The 16,914-nt window shown below is 47.3% G+C and overlaps 1 protein-coding gene across 1 annotated transcript in view; it reads left to right on the top strand.

Annotated features, from left to right (window-relative positions):
• ANXA4 (annexin A4) overlaps window positions 1-16,914 on the top strand; it is a 62,215-nt gene that overhangs the window by 30,660 nt on the left and 14,641 nt on the right. The window contains exons 5-7 of the mRNA XM_029604011.1: window positions 9,397-9,510; window positions 11,179-11,269; window positions 16,586-16,665. Coding sequence (XP_029459871.1) covers window positions 9,397-9,510; window positions 11,179-11,269; window positions 16,586-16,665 — 285 coding nt within the window. The remainder of the gene's footprint in view (window positions 1-9,396; window positions 9,511-11,178; window positions 11,270-16,585; window positions 16,666-16,914) is intronic.

The following is a 16,914-nucleotide window of genomic DNA, read 5'->3' as shown; positions in this document are numbered from 1 at the left end:
CACAAAAACCGACGCCAGTTTTATTTCTTTTATTTTTCATTGTTTTTTGATGCACACAGCTATTAACACCTGCTCCTGACAGTTTTTTGCATCGGGAGTGAATGCCTATTAGCCTCATTCACATGCATTTGCATGTGATGAGCGCTATTAGATTCCCTCCGCGTAGTCGTGCGTTGAATATGCACTAATCCCCTTATTGCATTAGGGGATTGATTAGCGCCTATTCTACCCGCCTCCGACTGCAGGTTACAGTGCGCTCGGCTCAGCGCACCGTATTGCATCGGCCCCTAAAGATTTAAATGATGAAGGAACTCTCAATAATGACATTGCAATGTATTTAAAATTAATTCTGTCTGTCTCATATGTCATATCCCCCCTCTAATACTCCTTGACAGACTGGGTTGTGACAGAATAATTGCATATATTTACTTGAAAGAATGTCAAACTTGTTAAAGATTACATTTCACTGCAGGGTGTCTGCTGCTGATTTTAATCTCTCTTTGTGAAGAACAACGTGCCAGATATTAAATGATTCACCCACTTATCTAGGAATTTGATCCCTGGCCTTTTTTGCCTCCCCCCATCTCCCAGTGTTTAAAGAATATAGCAAGATAATGTTAGAATGGAAACTGTTAATCTCCTCCATCAAATTTCTGTACTTTATGCTTTTTGGTTTAGATAGATTTAGACATACTGTCCAAAGAAACACTTCTGTAGAAAGTCGGATGGCTTGTTAACCTGGGGACTGATGTAATAAGACTTGTGTGCTGAAATTCACTACACTGTTTCTGAAAGCACATGCTAAAAACAAAAAAAAATTGAACTTTCCTAGCATGTAGCCAGATGGGCTCAGGACCAGTGGGTTTTCTGTTCCTCTACTAGTAGATGGAGACGTAGTCAGGTTTCAAAGCTGACGTCACCCTAGATGTAGCCCTGCAGTGACCTCAGCCCTTCAGTATCTCTCAGTCTCCTAGCAGATGTGGATGCTACCCCAACACTAGCTCGGTGTTAGCGGGATTACAGCACAAATAAAGACATTTTTTACCTTCACTTTAAAAGAAGATCAAGCCCTGCTCTCCTGCAGTGATACCCAAGGGTCCCTCCCACAGTTGAGATTTCCTGAGGTGATTTTCGAGATCCCTCAGAGGTGTGCCTTGGTCTGGTAGCCAGTTCCCAGCGTGGACTTAGCTGCTGAAGCAGCTGAAAGGCAGTGGATGCAGAAGCTGAGCGTGGTGGAGAAGGCCAAAGCCCTCTCCTCCTGCATTTGGAGACAGTCTCTGTACTCAGTAGAGATGTGAATCGTGTCCTCGATCGTCTTAACGATCGATTTCTGCTGGGAGAGGGAGGGAATCGTATTGTTGCCGTTTGGGTGTTTAAAGTATCGTGGGTCCAGGTAATTTCGATTTCGATTTCGATTTCAGGAGGCCGGAACGGCCTCCTGAAATCGAATCGTGTTGTCTTCAGCCGGCGCCATTTTGCGCCGCCATTTTGCAAAATGGCGCCAGCCATAGACCAACACGATTCGACTGCAGGAGGTCGTTCCGGACCCCCGCTGGACTTTTGGCAAGTCTTGTGGGGGTCAGGAGGCCCCCCCAAGCTGGCCAAAAGTCCCTGGGGGTCCAGCGGGGGTCCGGGAGCGATCTCCTGCCGCGAATCGTTTTTTCCGTACGGAAAATGGCGCGCGGCAGCAGATCGCTCCCGGACCCCCAGGGACTTTTGGCCAGCTTGGGGAGGGGGCTCCTGACCCCCACAAGACTTGCCAAAAGTCCAGCGGGGGTCCGGAACGACCTCCTGCAGTCGATCTCCTGCCGGCGCCATTTTCCGTACGGAAAAACGATTCGCGGCAGGAGATCGCTCCCGGACCCCCGCTGGACCCCCATGGACTTTTGGCCAGCTTGGGGGGGCCTCCTGACCCCCACAAGACTTGCCAAAATCCAGCGGGGGTCCGGAACGACCTCCTGCAGTCGATTCGTGTTGGTCTATGGCCGGCGCCATTTTGCGCCACCATTTTGCAAAATGGCGGCGCAAAATGGCGCCGGCTGAAGACAACACGATTCGATTTCAGGAGGCCGTTCCGGACCCCCGCTGGACCCCCAGGTAATTTAAGGCATTTTGGGGGGGTTCGGGAGGGTGGGGGATTTAATTTAAAGGGCCGGGGGTGGGTTTTAGGGTGTTTTAGTGTGCCGGTTTTCGCGCCCTCCTCCTTCCCCTCCCCCTTCCCCCGATTTACGATTTTTTGAAGATAAATCGGGGGAATTGTTATTGTATCGTGGCCCTAACGATTTTTGACGATTTGAAATATATCGGACGATATTTTAAATCGTCAAAAAACGATTCACATCCCTAGTACTCAGCCGGAAAGCGCTGAGACCAGGTAACTAGAGAAGAACTCCTCCGATCCAGAGAAGTGGAAGGGCTTCGGTAAGTCTTTCCTCCAGTCTCCTTGCTTGCTGCGCCATACCAACTTGGTTCCCGATATCCATTCGGGCGAGGGAAGGGGGTTCTGAGCGGGTTGAGCGGCCCCTCCAATGGGCTAGGCCCATTTTCGGCTCGATCGACTCTTGACGTAGCGACCTGCGGCGACGCCATCTTGCACACAGTTTGGTGCAGCACCATTTTCCCCCTTCAGCTGTTGGTACATGCAGTGTGGGCCAGCCTTCTGTGCGTGTTAATATGTGCATAACTGCACGCATAACATCGCACACAACAGACCGCTTACTCATATGCGTGCTGAAACGAGTCGGTACACGCATGAATTACAGTAACTGGCTAAATGCACAAACCACACAGACTATGGCCCCGGCAGCAAAGAAGCTCAGGCAGCACTCTCTCTGTGTGGCCTGCCATATTAGAGCCACATAGTTTGACCTGGAATCCTGCCTGTCAGCACTGTGAGGAGGCCCAGGGAGGGCTGGATTCTCAAAAATTCTCCAAGCCTGGCCCATCCCAGTCGGAAGACGGGTCGACCGTGACCTTATCCTATAGCTCCCCGGACCTGTGCAATTCTGGGACGGCATCCTCTCTGGGAGAGGGCAGTTCAGGGGGTCCCTATCCTGGCTCCCACTGGGACAAATATGGACCTGGTGGCCTTCTCTTGGTTGGAATTCTTTCAGGGCCTTCAAGCCTTTGTTCAGGCGCAGTCAGCCCTGGTCCCTGCCCGAGTTGAGTCCCAACGGGGGGGGGGGGGGGGGGCCCTCGCTCTCTTGGCCCTGCCTGTGGGCCGTGAGACATGCCATGCCTCACCAAAAGTATCCCTGACAGGGATCCAGATACCACGGATGACAACGAGGATCTACTGGAGGATGAGGAAATCCCTCCAGGCCTAGAACCATCCTGGGCCATGCTTTGTTTCTTCCACAGAGATGAATTGCCGGCACTAGTCTCCCAGACCCTGAAGACTCTGGGAGTTCCAGGCACGGACCCTATGGCAGAGCCAAAGAAGAACCCCATCCTGGTGTCTCTTCGTAAAGCCTCTTGCTATTTCCCAATGCTGGAAGCCATCCAGGAGTTGATTGACCTGGAATGGGATGCCCCGGAGGCAAGCTTTAAAGGAGGTCGGGCCTTGGACGCGTTGTATACTCTGGACCCAGCGATCTAAGAATGCCTGCGTTTCCCCAAAGTGGACACCATGGTCTGCACCATCTCGAAGCGAACAACCATCCCTGTTGAGGGAGAGGTGACTTTGAAGGATGCTCATGATAGGCAGTTAGAATACATTCTTAAACAAGCCTTCAACATGACAGCAGTGACACTGCAGATCACTTCCTACTGTGCCCTGATGGCTCGCTCCTGCTTGCTCCTTGCGAGAGTGGCAGATGGCTCCTGGGGCGCATGCCGGAGAGGCGATTGAATCTGCCGCAGCCTTCCTGACAGACAGAAGCTCAGACATAGTGCGGACCTCGGCCAGAGGGGTGGCGGCCAGAAGACAGCTATGGTTGCAGAACTGGTCAGCGGATGCAATCTCTAAGGCGAACCTCAAAAGATGCCCTTTAAGGGATCACTCCTATTCGGAAGCAAGTTGGAGAAGCTAGGCAGTAAGTGGGGCACATTTCCAGTGCCCCGACTACCGGAAGACAGGAAAAAGAGGTCTCAGCGCCCCTCTCCCATGAGGGGTCAGACCAGGGGCTCCCAGCGCTTCTGGCCCTACAGAAACCCATTGTTCCATCCACCTCGACCCTTGGGGAGGACTCGGTCCTTTTGGAACCGGTAACCCAAAAGAGGGATAGGTCCGGACTCTGGATCTTCCCGAGCTTCCCAATGAAGTTGGGCCGACCCATCCATGGGAAGAGGAAATAGGGGGTCGACTTTCCCTCTTCTACTAGAGGTGGGTCAAGATCGCATCGGACAAATGGGTACTGGACATCATAAGAGAAGGCTATGCTCTGGAATTTCGCAGCATCCCTCGGGACAGGTTCATGATATCACCTTGCCACTGGCAGTGGAGTCCACACTGATAAGGCTCCTCAGTCTGAGGGCTGTAACTCTAGTACTCACACCCAAAGTAAATACAGGACGTTATTCCATCTATTTTATTGTGCCCAAGAAAGAGGGCTTATTCTGGCCCATCCGGAATCTCAAGAACGTCAAGTCATCTGCGGATATTGCACTTCCGCATGGAAACTTTCCACTTCATCATAATGGCGGTACAACTGGGAGAGTTCTTAACCTCCCTGGACCTCTCCAAAGCCTACCTTCATATTCCAGTCCATCAAGACCATCAGCTTTTCCTACGCTTTGTGGTACTGGGCTGCCATTACCAGTTCCGGGCGTTACCCTTCGGCCTGGCAACAGTCTCAGAACATTCTCCAAAATTATGGTGGTCGTGGCGGCAGCACTGAGGAAAGAAGGGATCCTGGTGCACCCCTACTTGGACGACTGGCTGATCTGGACGAAGTCAGTGGAAGAGAGCCTCCAGGTGACCAGCAGGGTCAGGACCCTCCTACAGGAACTCGGTTGGGTTGTGAACATGGACCAGAGCAGCCTCAAGCCCTCCCAGTCCTTAGAGTACCTGGGGGACTGATTCAACACAAAGCAGAACAAAATCTTCCTCCCTCCCCCGAGGAGGAGGAAACTGATAGACCAAGTATGCTGGCTGACAACCACAATGTGCCCCAGAGTGTGGGACTATCTTCAGGTCCTCTGCCTCATGGCATCAACACTGGAAGTAGTACCGTGGGTGAGGGCTCACATGTGGCCTCTCCAATGCTCCTTACTGTCATGCTGGAACCCACTGTCCCATGACTACTCTATCCGTCTCCACCTACCAACGGAGGTATGCTTGCGCCTCCAGTGGTGGCTACAGGAAATCCACCTAAGCAAGGGCGTAAGCCTATCCCCACAGAGATGGATCATCCTCATGTCAGACGTGAGCCTCCAAGGGTGGGGAGCCCACTGTCAGGAACTGACAGTCCAGGGACAATGGACCAAGGAAGAGGCGAACTGGAACATAAACCGCCTGGAAGCTCGAGCGTCAGACTAGCATGCCTGCAGTTCAACTACAGGCTCCAGGAGCAAGCGATCCGGGTGATGTCTGACAATGCAACAACTGTGGCCTACATTAACCGCCAGGGGGGAACCAAGAGCCATCAGGTGTCTCTGGAAATAGACCCCCTTATGGAATGGGCAGAGTTAAACCTACAAGGGATCTCTGCCTCCCACATCGCAAGCAAAGACAACAACACAGTGGACTTCCTCAGCAGGGAAATCCTGGACCCAGGAGAATGGACGCTGTCGACCAAAGGCTTCCAGCTCTCAGTAAATCGCTGGGGTCTCCTGGCCATGGATCTACTGGCCACATCCCACAATGTGAAGGTCCCCCAGTTCTTCAGCCGCAGACAAGATCAGCACTCTCAAGGGATCAACGCCCTTGTTCTGACCTGGCCAGAGAAGGACTTACTGTACGCCTTCCCCCCCCCCATGGTCGCTACTGGGAAAGATCATCAGCAAGACAGAACACCACAGAGGTTTAGTTCTCCTAGTGGCACCAGAGTGGCCCAGATGCCCGTGGAATGCAGACATTTGAAGGCTCCTCGTGGGGAGTCCTCTGTACCTCCCCCCCACACAGGGACCTTCTCCAGCAGGGCCCGATTCTTCACGAAGATCTGGCTCGATTCTCTCTTATGGTCTGGCCCTTGAAGAAGCACGGTTACTTGGCAGCCATGATCGCCATCTTGCTTCGCTCTCGGAAGTTCTCAACGTCTCTGGCATACATACGGATCTGGAGAATATTTGAGGCCTGGTGCGAGGACCACGGGGTGCCCCCGCAATCGTCCAAGATCCCCATGATTCTGGAATTTTTATAGGACGGCCTGAAGAAAGGGTTGTCCCTCAACTCCCTGAAGGTCCAGGTAGCAGCCCTCTCCTGCTTCATGGCCGAGGGGAAGTGAAACCGTCGGTTGGCACATCCGGACTCGGCCCGTTTCCTAAAAGGGGTCGAACAACTCCGACCACCCTTAAAGTGACTGGTCCCCCTATGGAACCTCAATCTAGTATTGGACTTCCTAGCAGGACCTTCCTTCAGACCGATGTGCAGTCTGTCGCTACACTTATTAATACTAAAGATGGTATTCTTGGTGGCAATATGCTCGGCCCATCGCATCTCGGAACTACAGGCACTATCCTGTCGGGAACCATTCCTTCGATTCACTCCAGGAACAGTACAGCTTCACACTGTTCCCTCCTTACCAAAGGTGGTCTCGGAGTTTCACCTGAATCAATCCATCTCTTTACTGTCACCGGAGGGACTCAGGGACACAGAAGACTTCCGCCTTTTTTGCCATCTAAACATTGGCAGACTCCTAGTGTGGTACCTGGAGCAGTCAGAATCGGTGTGCAAGACAGATCGCTTGTTTATTCTTCACGGTGGGAAGAAATAGGGTGAAGCAGCTTCATGAGCTACTATAGCTCACTGGATCAAGGAAGTAATCAAGGCAGCTATTAGGGCCCAGGCAATATCCTGGGCAGAGGCTAAGCTACTGTTGCCCGCCGACATCTGTCTGGCCGCAGCGTGGTCTTCCCCCACACACCTTCTCTAGGTTCTACCGCCTGGACATCCAGGCTCGAGAGGATGCAGCTTTTGCAAGGGCGGTGCTAACTGGACTATGGGCAGCCTCCTGCCCCATTTGGGAGTAGCTTTTTTACATCCCACTGGTCTCGAGTCCATTTGACTACCTGCTACGAAATGGAGAAATTACTTACTTGATAATTTCGTTTTCCTTAGTGTAGACAGATGGACTCAACATCCCACCCACGGCTGCCCAGGAGAGGCACCAAGGAATCGCCCATGAGGCGAACCTCATTCCATATGAATACAGGTAAGCTGGTGCCCTACCCCTAGTTCAGGACATTCACAGTATGGCTGGTTTTTGATGCTTATGTTGGTTGAGAACACTGGCGGTCTCCAGTTTTTAATCAGGTTTTTGTTAACCAAGGGTTTAATCAAATTGTATCCAAATTTTAATCAAGTCCTTCGATTGTATATGTCCAAAATGGCTTTTCGAAGAGAATATTGAAGAGCTTAGGTCACTGCAGGGGTATATCTGATGTCAGCTTTGAAATCTGACTCGGTCTCCCATCTGCTAGCAGAGGAACACCATAACCCACTGGTCCTGAGCCCATCCTGTCTACACTAAGGAAAACAAAATTATCAGGTAAGTAATTTCTTCATTCTGATGCAGAAAACACATGGTATGTAATGTGCCTGGTTTGGGGTGCACTTTTTTTTTTTTTTAACTCTTCAAGTTAAAATGTGAGCTCAGCCTTTTTAACTAGAGGAAGGGAGAGTCTCTTAAGATGCATGATTTATGGTGTGCAGAACCATGATTTATGCTCATTTTATGCTCGTAAATCATGAGTCAGCGGAGGGAGACCACAATACACCTGGCAGTGAGGCCCAGAGATTCTGTTCAGGCCCAGGTTTCTTTTGTCCAGCTCTTCTTCTGCTGATCTAAAGGCGAAGGTTGGAGGAGGCAGGGAGAGATCAGGGTATGGGCAGGAGACAGGACTCAAGCCCTTGCAAGGCTGCTGTCGCCTTCCTTTCTAACTAATCAAACTAATTGTAGGCAGTGCAGTGACCCCCCCCGCCCCCCCCCCCCGGGTATCCATATCCAAAAACAGGACAAATCCTTTTTTGGATGGAGGATCCCTAGCTTCACTGCCCTTTTTAGGAGGAAGCTGCTACCTGCAATGTTTTGAGAGCAGGAGAGACAGCCCCATGGGGGCATTTTGAAACAATCTGGAGGGAGGGAGAGAGTAGTCCCAAAGAGGTATTTTAAAAAATATTTATAGGAGAGAGGGAGGAGAAGGAAATATTTAAGTGCAAAAATCATCTTTTGTGTGCAGCGCCACAAATTCCTGATAGACTAACATATTAGCACCAGAAAATTTACTCCATCGCTGACCAGGAGTAAAATTTCCAGCAGAAAGAAAACACAAGTTTAGCCTACACGTTTCTCTATGCCTTCATTACAGTTAGATTTTCGTGGGAGGATGCTAATGTGTGCGCAGTTTATATGCATTTGTGTATGCAAAACTCCTTGCCGCATAGAAAGTTTGCTTCCAAAAAATGTGAGCACGGTGGCGGGTGAAACTGCTTCACTAAATGCACCTTCTGGTTAGTTAATCCAAAATTATCAGACTGATGACTGGAAACTCGACAAAGTCTCCTACATTGAGAGAACCTCACTCTAGTTTTAAGGCTGACCATGGTTGATCTCTGTACTCTCTTTTCCAAAAGCTGTGTACACACTTTTGGTCAAGAACTCACCTGGCCTCTTATTGTGCCTGGATCATCAGCACTGCCAGGGAGCCAAAAGTACATGTTGTCCTGGTGTGACAGGATCAGTGGTGAGGAGTCCAGTGCACTAAGTAAATTTGAGAATCCATTACTACTCGTGCCTCCCTGCCCATACTATTGTAGTTTCTGGACCATGCTAAGCAGGCTGCTCCCCAGCTTGCCCACAGTTTCTGCAGCCATGCTTTTGTCGTTGCTTGGTTTCCTCTCCACACTACAACTGCATTGCCACATTGCGGATGATAAACTGCATGGAAGAAATGTCCCAACTATACAGCAAAGAGCTGTCTATAAAGCCGTCTTCTGATTCCATAACCTGGACTCAAAGGTTTTGACATAAGCTGCCAGTGCAGCCTACTGGGTAAAACCAGTTTTGTCTCCATCACTCATTCTTAATCTAGAATTGTATTACGTTGTTATTAATGTAAACTGGAGTGAAGGACTTCTCCAAACTTCGGTATATAAAAACACACAAAATAAATAGAATGTCACATTTCCTCCTTGTACTCAAGGGATCTTGTAATCCTGTGCTTTAAATTGACTGGGTATGTAGTACCATACAGATGATGATATATATTTTGTGCAATATCCTGTTTGTATTTTAGGATTTGCTGAGTGACCTGAAGTCAGAACTAACTGGAAACTTTGAGGATGTGATTCTAGGACTGATGACATCCATCACGCTCTATGATGTGCGGGAGCTGAAAAAAGCCATGAAGGTTTGTTACCACAGGGTCATCTATGTTTTAGGAAGAAATAACTCCTCCTTTCTAGTGCACCCTAAGACTTGCTTCTGTAGAAAGGAATTGGGTGGTCTTGACAGTTTCTGAACAATATCTCTTTGGATTACACTTATGTTGGACTGATTAAAACAGAAATATGATTGCAGAAAAAAGATCATTTATGCCCATCCACACCAAGTATTCAGCTTTATTAATCCCCACCACTCCCTCTGAGATCTTCTGTGTTTATCTCATGCTTTCTTAAATTCAGATACGGTCCTTGTGTCCACCACCTCCATGAGGAGGCTTTTTTATGCATCCACTATCCTCTCTGTAAAGAAATATTTCCTTCGATTATTCTCGAGTCTTCCCCTTTCACCCTCATTTCATGACCCTTTGTTCTAGAGCCTTCTAGGAAATATGACATACATTGTTTTCAGATCTTTTATGCACTTTTCTGAATTCGGCCTGCTGTATCGCTGCACCCCAGTGAGGTGTGATGTCGTCTGTCGCACTTGGGCCACTACAAAAAAAAAACAAAAAACTTGGCAGTACCATCTTCAGTTAAAAAAAAAATAAAAAAATCTGTTAGAAGTTGGGTTTATTCTCTGGTTTCTTATTTGAAGGAAGGTCTTTTTATAACTAATTCAGTACGTGGTTTTTACTGCCTTTTCCTTCACTGATGCTTAAAAATAAACCTGTTGACGCCAGATTTAAATATTGAATAATAAAAAGGTGCATAAATTCTGCAAGCCATTTTATGTGTACATCATTTTTGCCCAACAATTTAATTTCCTGAAAGGAGAAAAACTGCACACAAATTATGCAAACAAAATCTCTATTCCAAAAGCACTGTGAGACTTTAGCTGGAATTCTTTGTGTGTGCATTTTATCAGTGCAGAGAAGCACCTGTTGCTGTATCTGTCTACCCACATGCATGCTTTGGGGGCCCCCTGGCAGATGGGATTAGCTGAAATTTGGTAGGAGCTTCTTGTACCAAGGTGCCAGCACTTCTGTCAAATTTCTGGGGAAATGCCTTTGATAAATGTGCTGAGAGAGCAGGGGCCATCTGTGCCTTGGCAGGAGCAGGGAAAGCAGAGCTTAAGATGAGAGCAGGGAATGCATCATCTTTGTGTTTTACTAGAAGTGTACACTTCTCTAACTGGTTATAAAGTTTAGCAATTTTGAGCAAAAGTCCTGCAGTACATTTTGCCAAAGGTTTTTCTTTGAGGGGGGTATGGAAGGGGGTGATCTTCCTTCTTTTTTTTTTTTTTTTTTTTTTCGTGCATTTATTTCTCTTTCTTGGAAGTTACAGGAAACTGTAAAATTCTCGGGCATAAGATGTGCTATAACAAAATTGTTTGTTTGTTTTGTCCAAAACATAAATTTAGTCCTGGACTACTAAATAACAATTAATGGGGGGGTGGGAGGACCTTGATTTTATTTATTTTTCAAGCTGCTATGTAAAAAAAAAAAAGTGGTTCCCACTTTTTGTGGTGGTGTGACTTCTATTTTGAAATTACTAGGATGATTTAGTTTAGATCTGGAGCAAAATACTGAGAAATGTCTCTTCCCCTCCCTCCCAGCCTCTTGTTTGATACACATTTTTAAGATGTAGGTGTTTGGTTCTTTAGTGTGGAAAGCTGTGATTTTTATTTTTTTCAGGGTGCAGGGACCGATGAGGGATGCCTGATTGAAATTTTGGCTTCTCGCTCCACTGAAGAAATCCGGCGGATAAATGAGACTTATAAACTTGGTATGTAATGGAAACATTTTGTATGTTGGATTCCCATTCTGACTTCTCCAACTGAGACTGTTCTATTGGAAAAATCAGTGGAGGGGGGTTCCAGTTTCTGGTTGTGATTAGGGGTGTGCTACTTGTTTGTTTGTTTTTTTTTGCTTGTCGTTTTTGTCTTGGGTCATTATGTGTTTGATTTTGTTTTTAAAATGGTTCGGAAGTGTTTATTTTGGGTTTCCCTAATTTTGAACTTAGTGCACACTAATGGGATGATATCTGTAACATTTTCAGTTAGTATGCACTATATTAAGTGTCTATTGGGGGAGCAATTCATTAGCTAGAGGTATGGTTCTACATTCTCACTGTCTGTTTCCTTAGTTACTTGTTTATGTTGCCAAGGTTGCAAGGGTGGGGGAATGGCCAATGCCTGATGGCAAGTGTAAAAAAACAAGTGATGTTGTAATAGCACCAAGTTCTAGTCAGCAAAAGCTTGTAATCCAAATGCATACTCTGAATTTGCCAGTCTTTTTGTATTTTAGGAAAGGGGCCCTGGCATTTTAAGATATGCATACTTTGAATTCCCCTGGTGTGCATCTGTGTGTTTTGGGGCAGGGGGCTGACTGGTAAGAGGGTTAGTGACTGGGGTGACAAGTGGGAGAGATAGTGACTGATGAGAGAGACAGCCTGGTGTGTGTGTGTGTGGGGGGGGGGGGTGACCTGTCACACCAGTTAAACCTCCACACACCAGGCTGCCTCTCTCTCACCAGTCTCCACTCCAGCCAGTCTCCCACCTCTTTTCCCAGACACTCCTCCTTTCACCAGTTGCCCACATACACACCAGCTACTACTTGCCACCCCAACCAGTCACTCCCCATACACCAGGCTGCTTCTGTCATCAGTCACCCCATTTCCTCCACTTCTTACCAATCACCCACACACACACCAGGGAAATTGCAAGTATGCATTCCTAAAATACAAAGGGATTGGGAAATTGAAAATATGCATTTGCATTACATTTGCTTTTGCTGACTAGATCTTGATGCTATTACATCAAGGGTTTGTTTATTTCTTACCAGGCACTGTCAATGCTCCCTCCCCTCTCAAACACCATCTTTCAATCTTGGCAACACAAACAAGTAACTAAGGAGACAGCCAGTGGGAATGCAGAACCATACCTTTACCTAATGAACTGTTCCCCCAGTTGACACTTTTTAAAACTGTTTTTGTTTGCTTGTTTAAAAGAGGAGGCAAGGGTATGATGGGAGGAGGGGGCATCTGCTTTATAAGACTACTCAATTTGGAACCGGCTTGTGCATGTGTATTCCATATTTTTGTAATACGGTAGCATATTTGTCATTTTATTCTAGAACATTGCCATGGCCTTACCTCATTGTCAAGTGGGCCACAAATAACTGTAAAAAGTAACCACTTTGCCATTTAGTGAACCAATGCCAGTTTAGCATATATGACTTGGATATATACTGTATCTCTGAGCAATTCTTGCTGGGTATACATTGTTTGTGGTAGGAACGTTGCTGGAAACATATTAGTGAAAGCTGGATCTAGGGTTTGGTAGTCAGAAGGTGACAAGTAAAACTGGGTGACTGAAAGGTATGGTGTGCTTTCACAGGATCCTTAAAAGCTACTGCAGAATGAGCCAAGTCCTTTGAAAGCAAACTTTTGTAAGGTAATGATGGGGAATGGGGAGGAGCTGATTACTTGGGATTTTTTCCCTTTATCATATGTGATAAGTGGTAGAGAGTAGATGAAGAAAAGACCTAAGCATTGGTAAAAGGGCATGTTGTATGAATTTCCAAGCTTTCCTTCATTGGTATAGAGAATGCAAATATTCAACCAGACTAAGGAAAATGGAGTGCAAAAGGTTTAAAAAAAAAAAAGAAAGTTGACCCATTGGGTTTATCCAGTGCCTGAGAGCCTCTTATTACATTATTTTGTAAAAGTAGTGTCTCTCATTGAATAAAACAGAGGTGGGGTGAGTCCCCTGCAATTCATCTTCAAAGGGGCCCAGTCACGTGTGTAACCCCTGTTAAGCGCCGACATGCTGGGCCCAGTTAAAGGGGTGGTCCAGGGGGCAGGGCAGGGCTGGAGACGTCGGTACAGCGGCGCGTACAACTTACTACTGCTCCAGGGGAGCAGCAACTTGAAAACCAAAAAGAAAAGGTAGGGTAGGGAAATTCCCTCCCAGTCCACTCCTTTAATTGGAGTGGACTGGGAGGGAAACGGAGAAGTCCAGGATGCGTCGTCGCGTGAAAATTGCTTTATTTCACCCCCCTTGCATGGCAGCACGCACATGTTATCGAAGCGTGCGCGCATGTATTAAAATCTACTCCTTTACCCCTGGCCTTTTACTCTACAGATATCTTGCAGATGGGAAAAGATATGTATCCCAGTTTTTAAAAACACCATTTTGCTTTCATTTAGAGCATGCATAAAAAACCAAACTGTGCATTTACTCCATAAGATGGCTCAATAGTATGCTTGGCTACATAAGAAGAGGTGTCCCTAGCAGAAAGAGGAAGTAACATTACAGCTATATTGATCTGAGACCCTACCTTTGGGTACTACGTGTAGTTCTGGAAACACGTCTCCTAAAGAACAGTGGTAAGGTGGAAGCAAGTCAAAGGAGGGTTGCCAAAATGGTGCCTGGCCTACACCATAAGCCGTACACAGAGATGGAAGGAGCTAACGATGTGCATTCCTGGTAGAAAGACAGGAAAGGGGGTATAAGGTACAAACATTCAAATATCCAGAAAGCTTCAATAACGTACCAGAAGGAAGCTTTTTCCATAGAATGAGATACTTGAGGACAAGGGGCCCTCATATGAAGCTGAAAGGAAGGAAACTAAAAAAAAAAAAAAAAAAAGGCGAGAAAATCTTGCACTGAAAGGAGGTGACTTCCAGCGGAGATTAATGGAGCCAAAATGGTGGCAGAATTCAAGCATAAATGAGAGAGATGCAAAAAGACCTTAGTGGCAGAGGGGAGGAGAAGATTATAGATAAGACCTACAACGTGTGACAGTACCGGAGATGGGCATATTGGGTGGACCAAGTCTTCCCTATCTACTGAGATCTTTTATTTAATTTTGAAGAGAATGAAACAGCACTAGCAATCCTTAGTCCCATTAAAAAGTCTTTTATATGAAGATGGCAGACTCATCATTGCCATAGAAAACCCAATGGAGAAGAATTTGTGTCAGCTGCACACCTGTTTGTGCTATTGCCCTCCGTTCACCTCTCTTTATCTCTGATTACCAGCATTTGTATTAATATTATATAATTTAACATTTTTTTAAAAATTTTTGCCATTCATCAAAGGGAAGAGGTTGGCCAGACTTTGAAAACCCTGCATCTTCTTCTTGAGATCTGACATACTGTGCTGAGTTGTTTTTTTTGTTTTTTTTTTAATATCTTGCTGTTAATCTCATACAACTTAATCATCACTGCATCCTTTAAGTGAAAGCCCCAGGTGTGCTGAGAATAGCATTGGACTTTGCTGTCTAACTGGGAGGGGTTTGGCCTTTCTTTACTGCTTTATTTCTTCTCTCCTGGGGCTGGATTTAGAGATCAAACCAAAAGTCCAAAAAACCCCCGTGCAAGTTAGTTTGTTACAAAGGATGTTGCTTTTATAGTACTCTTTTCCTGTGGCTTTTTTTTTTTTCTTGCAGAAGCTACAGAACCTGAAAACATTTTGACAAAAGATGCCCTGTTTAGACTTATGCACATTCATAGGTGGTTTTGCACTCTTTGATTCTTTAAATCAGACTGTTAGCTGCCTTCTCAAGATATGAGTGGCAGTTTCCCTGAATGGACTCCACTTTGCTCTGTTCAGGATCTTGCTTGGATCCCATTCGTGAAGATTCCACAATTGCTGATGGAATGGCCTGCTCCACCCTGCCTGTAATCCCCTTTACATAAAAATGGGGGCTAATCTTTTAGGACATCAAACCTGCAGATTACAAAGCCAGTTTTGTACTGTACAGCAGCAGGTTCAGAGATCTCGGTGTTAACCTGGCTGCCTATTACGATAAGGTGTATAGATAATAGCATGTCAGTTCTACAAGGGATGGAGAGATGGATGCAATTAGAAATGCATCTGGGCAAACAGCAAAGCCCACCGTTGCCCTATTCTGGAAGGAGACCCCTTGACTAGCAGGTTGAAGGAAACAGCTCTTCAAGATAGCATATGTGATCCTTTCAATTAATGCTTAGCAAGAAAATGGACAAATATGATTGGGTTTAGAGTAAATACTGGGATTATGGGGGTAGATTTTCAGACGAGCGCGAACAGCCTACTTTTGTTTGCGCTCCAGGCGCAAACAAAAGTACGCTGGATTTTAGTAGATACGCGCGTAGTCGCGCGTATCGGCTAAAATCCTGGATTGGCGCGCGCAAGGCTATCGATTTCGTATAGCCTGCGCGCGCCGAGCCGCGCAGCCTACCCCCGTTCCCTCCTAGGCCACTCCGAAATCGGAGCGGCCTAGAAGGGAACTTTCCTTTGCCCTCCCCTCACCTTCCCCTCCCTTCCCCTACCTAACCCACCCGCCCGGCCCTGTCTAAACCCCCATCCTACCTTTGTCGGGGGATTTACGCCTCCCAGAGGGAGGCGTAAATCCCCGCGCGCCAGCGGGCCTCCTGCGCGCTGGGCCGCGACCTGGGGGCGGGTACGGAGGGCGCGGCCACGCTCCCGGGCCGTAGCCACGCCCCCGTACCCGCCCCCAAAACGCTGCCGACACGCCCCCGCAACGCCGCACGCTCCGGCCCCGCCCCCGACACGCCTCCCGACACGCCCACTCCGAAAACCCCGGGACTTACGCGAGTCCCGGGGTTCTGCGCGCGCCGGTGAGCCTATGTAAAATAGGCTCACCGGCGCGCAGGGCCCTGCTCGCGTAAATCCGCCCGGTTTTGGGCGGATTTACGCGAGCAGGGCTCTGAAAATCCGCCCCTTAGGTAGGGGAAGGGAGGGGAAGGTGAGGGGAGGGCAAAGGAAAGTTCCCTTCTAGGCCGCTCCGATTTCGGAGCGGCCTAGGAGGGAACGGGGGTAGGCTGCGCGGCTCGGCGCGCGCAGGCTATACGAAATCGATAGCCTTGCGCGCGCCGATCCAGGATTTTAGCCGATACGCGCGACTACGCCTGGAGCGCAAACAAAAGTAGGCTATTCGCGCTCGTCTGAAAATCTACCCCAAAGTGTCTGTCCAGATTAAAGCATGTTATGTAAATTATCCCGCTAAGTTTAAATAGCTGGATGAGACAAAATTTGCTGAATTTTCTTTATATGATCTATTAAAACTGAGGCAAACCTTGCTTCTGTTCTAGAATATGGAAAATCTCTAGAAGATGATATTTGTTCAGATACATCTTTCATGTTCCAGAGAGTGCTGGTGTCCTTGTCAGCAGTAAGTATAAATGCAGGCTGGTTGGTTCTCTCTCTTGCAAAACCTCTTCCTCCCTTTTTTTCTTTTTTCCAGTCATCTCTGATAAGGGTGGCCAACTTTAGTCCTCAAGAGCCACAAACAGGCCTGTTTTTCAGGATATCCACAATGAATATGTATGAGATTTGCATGCACTGCCTTCATTTATGCAAATATCTCATTCATACACATTGTGGATATTTATTTATTTATTTATTTATTTATTTAAAAAAG

The sequence above is a fragment of the Rhinatrema bivittatum genome, chromosome 5 (genome assembly GCF_901001135.1).
Source record: "Rhinatrema bivittatum chromosome 5, aRhiBiv1.1, whole genome shotgun sequence".
In the NCBI taxonomy this organism is placed as follows: Eukaryota; Metazoa; Chordata; class Amphibia; order Gymnophiona; family Rhinatrematidae; genus Rhinatrema; species Rhinatrema bivittatum.
Note: the sequence above shows the minus strand (reverse complement) of the source record. Positions and strands in the feature narration are given on the sequence as shown.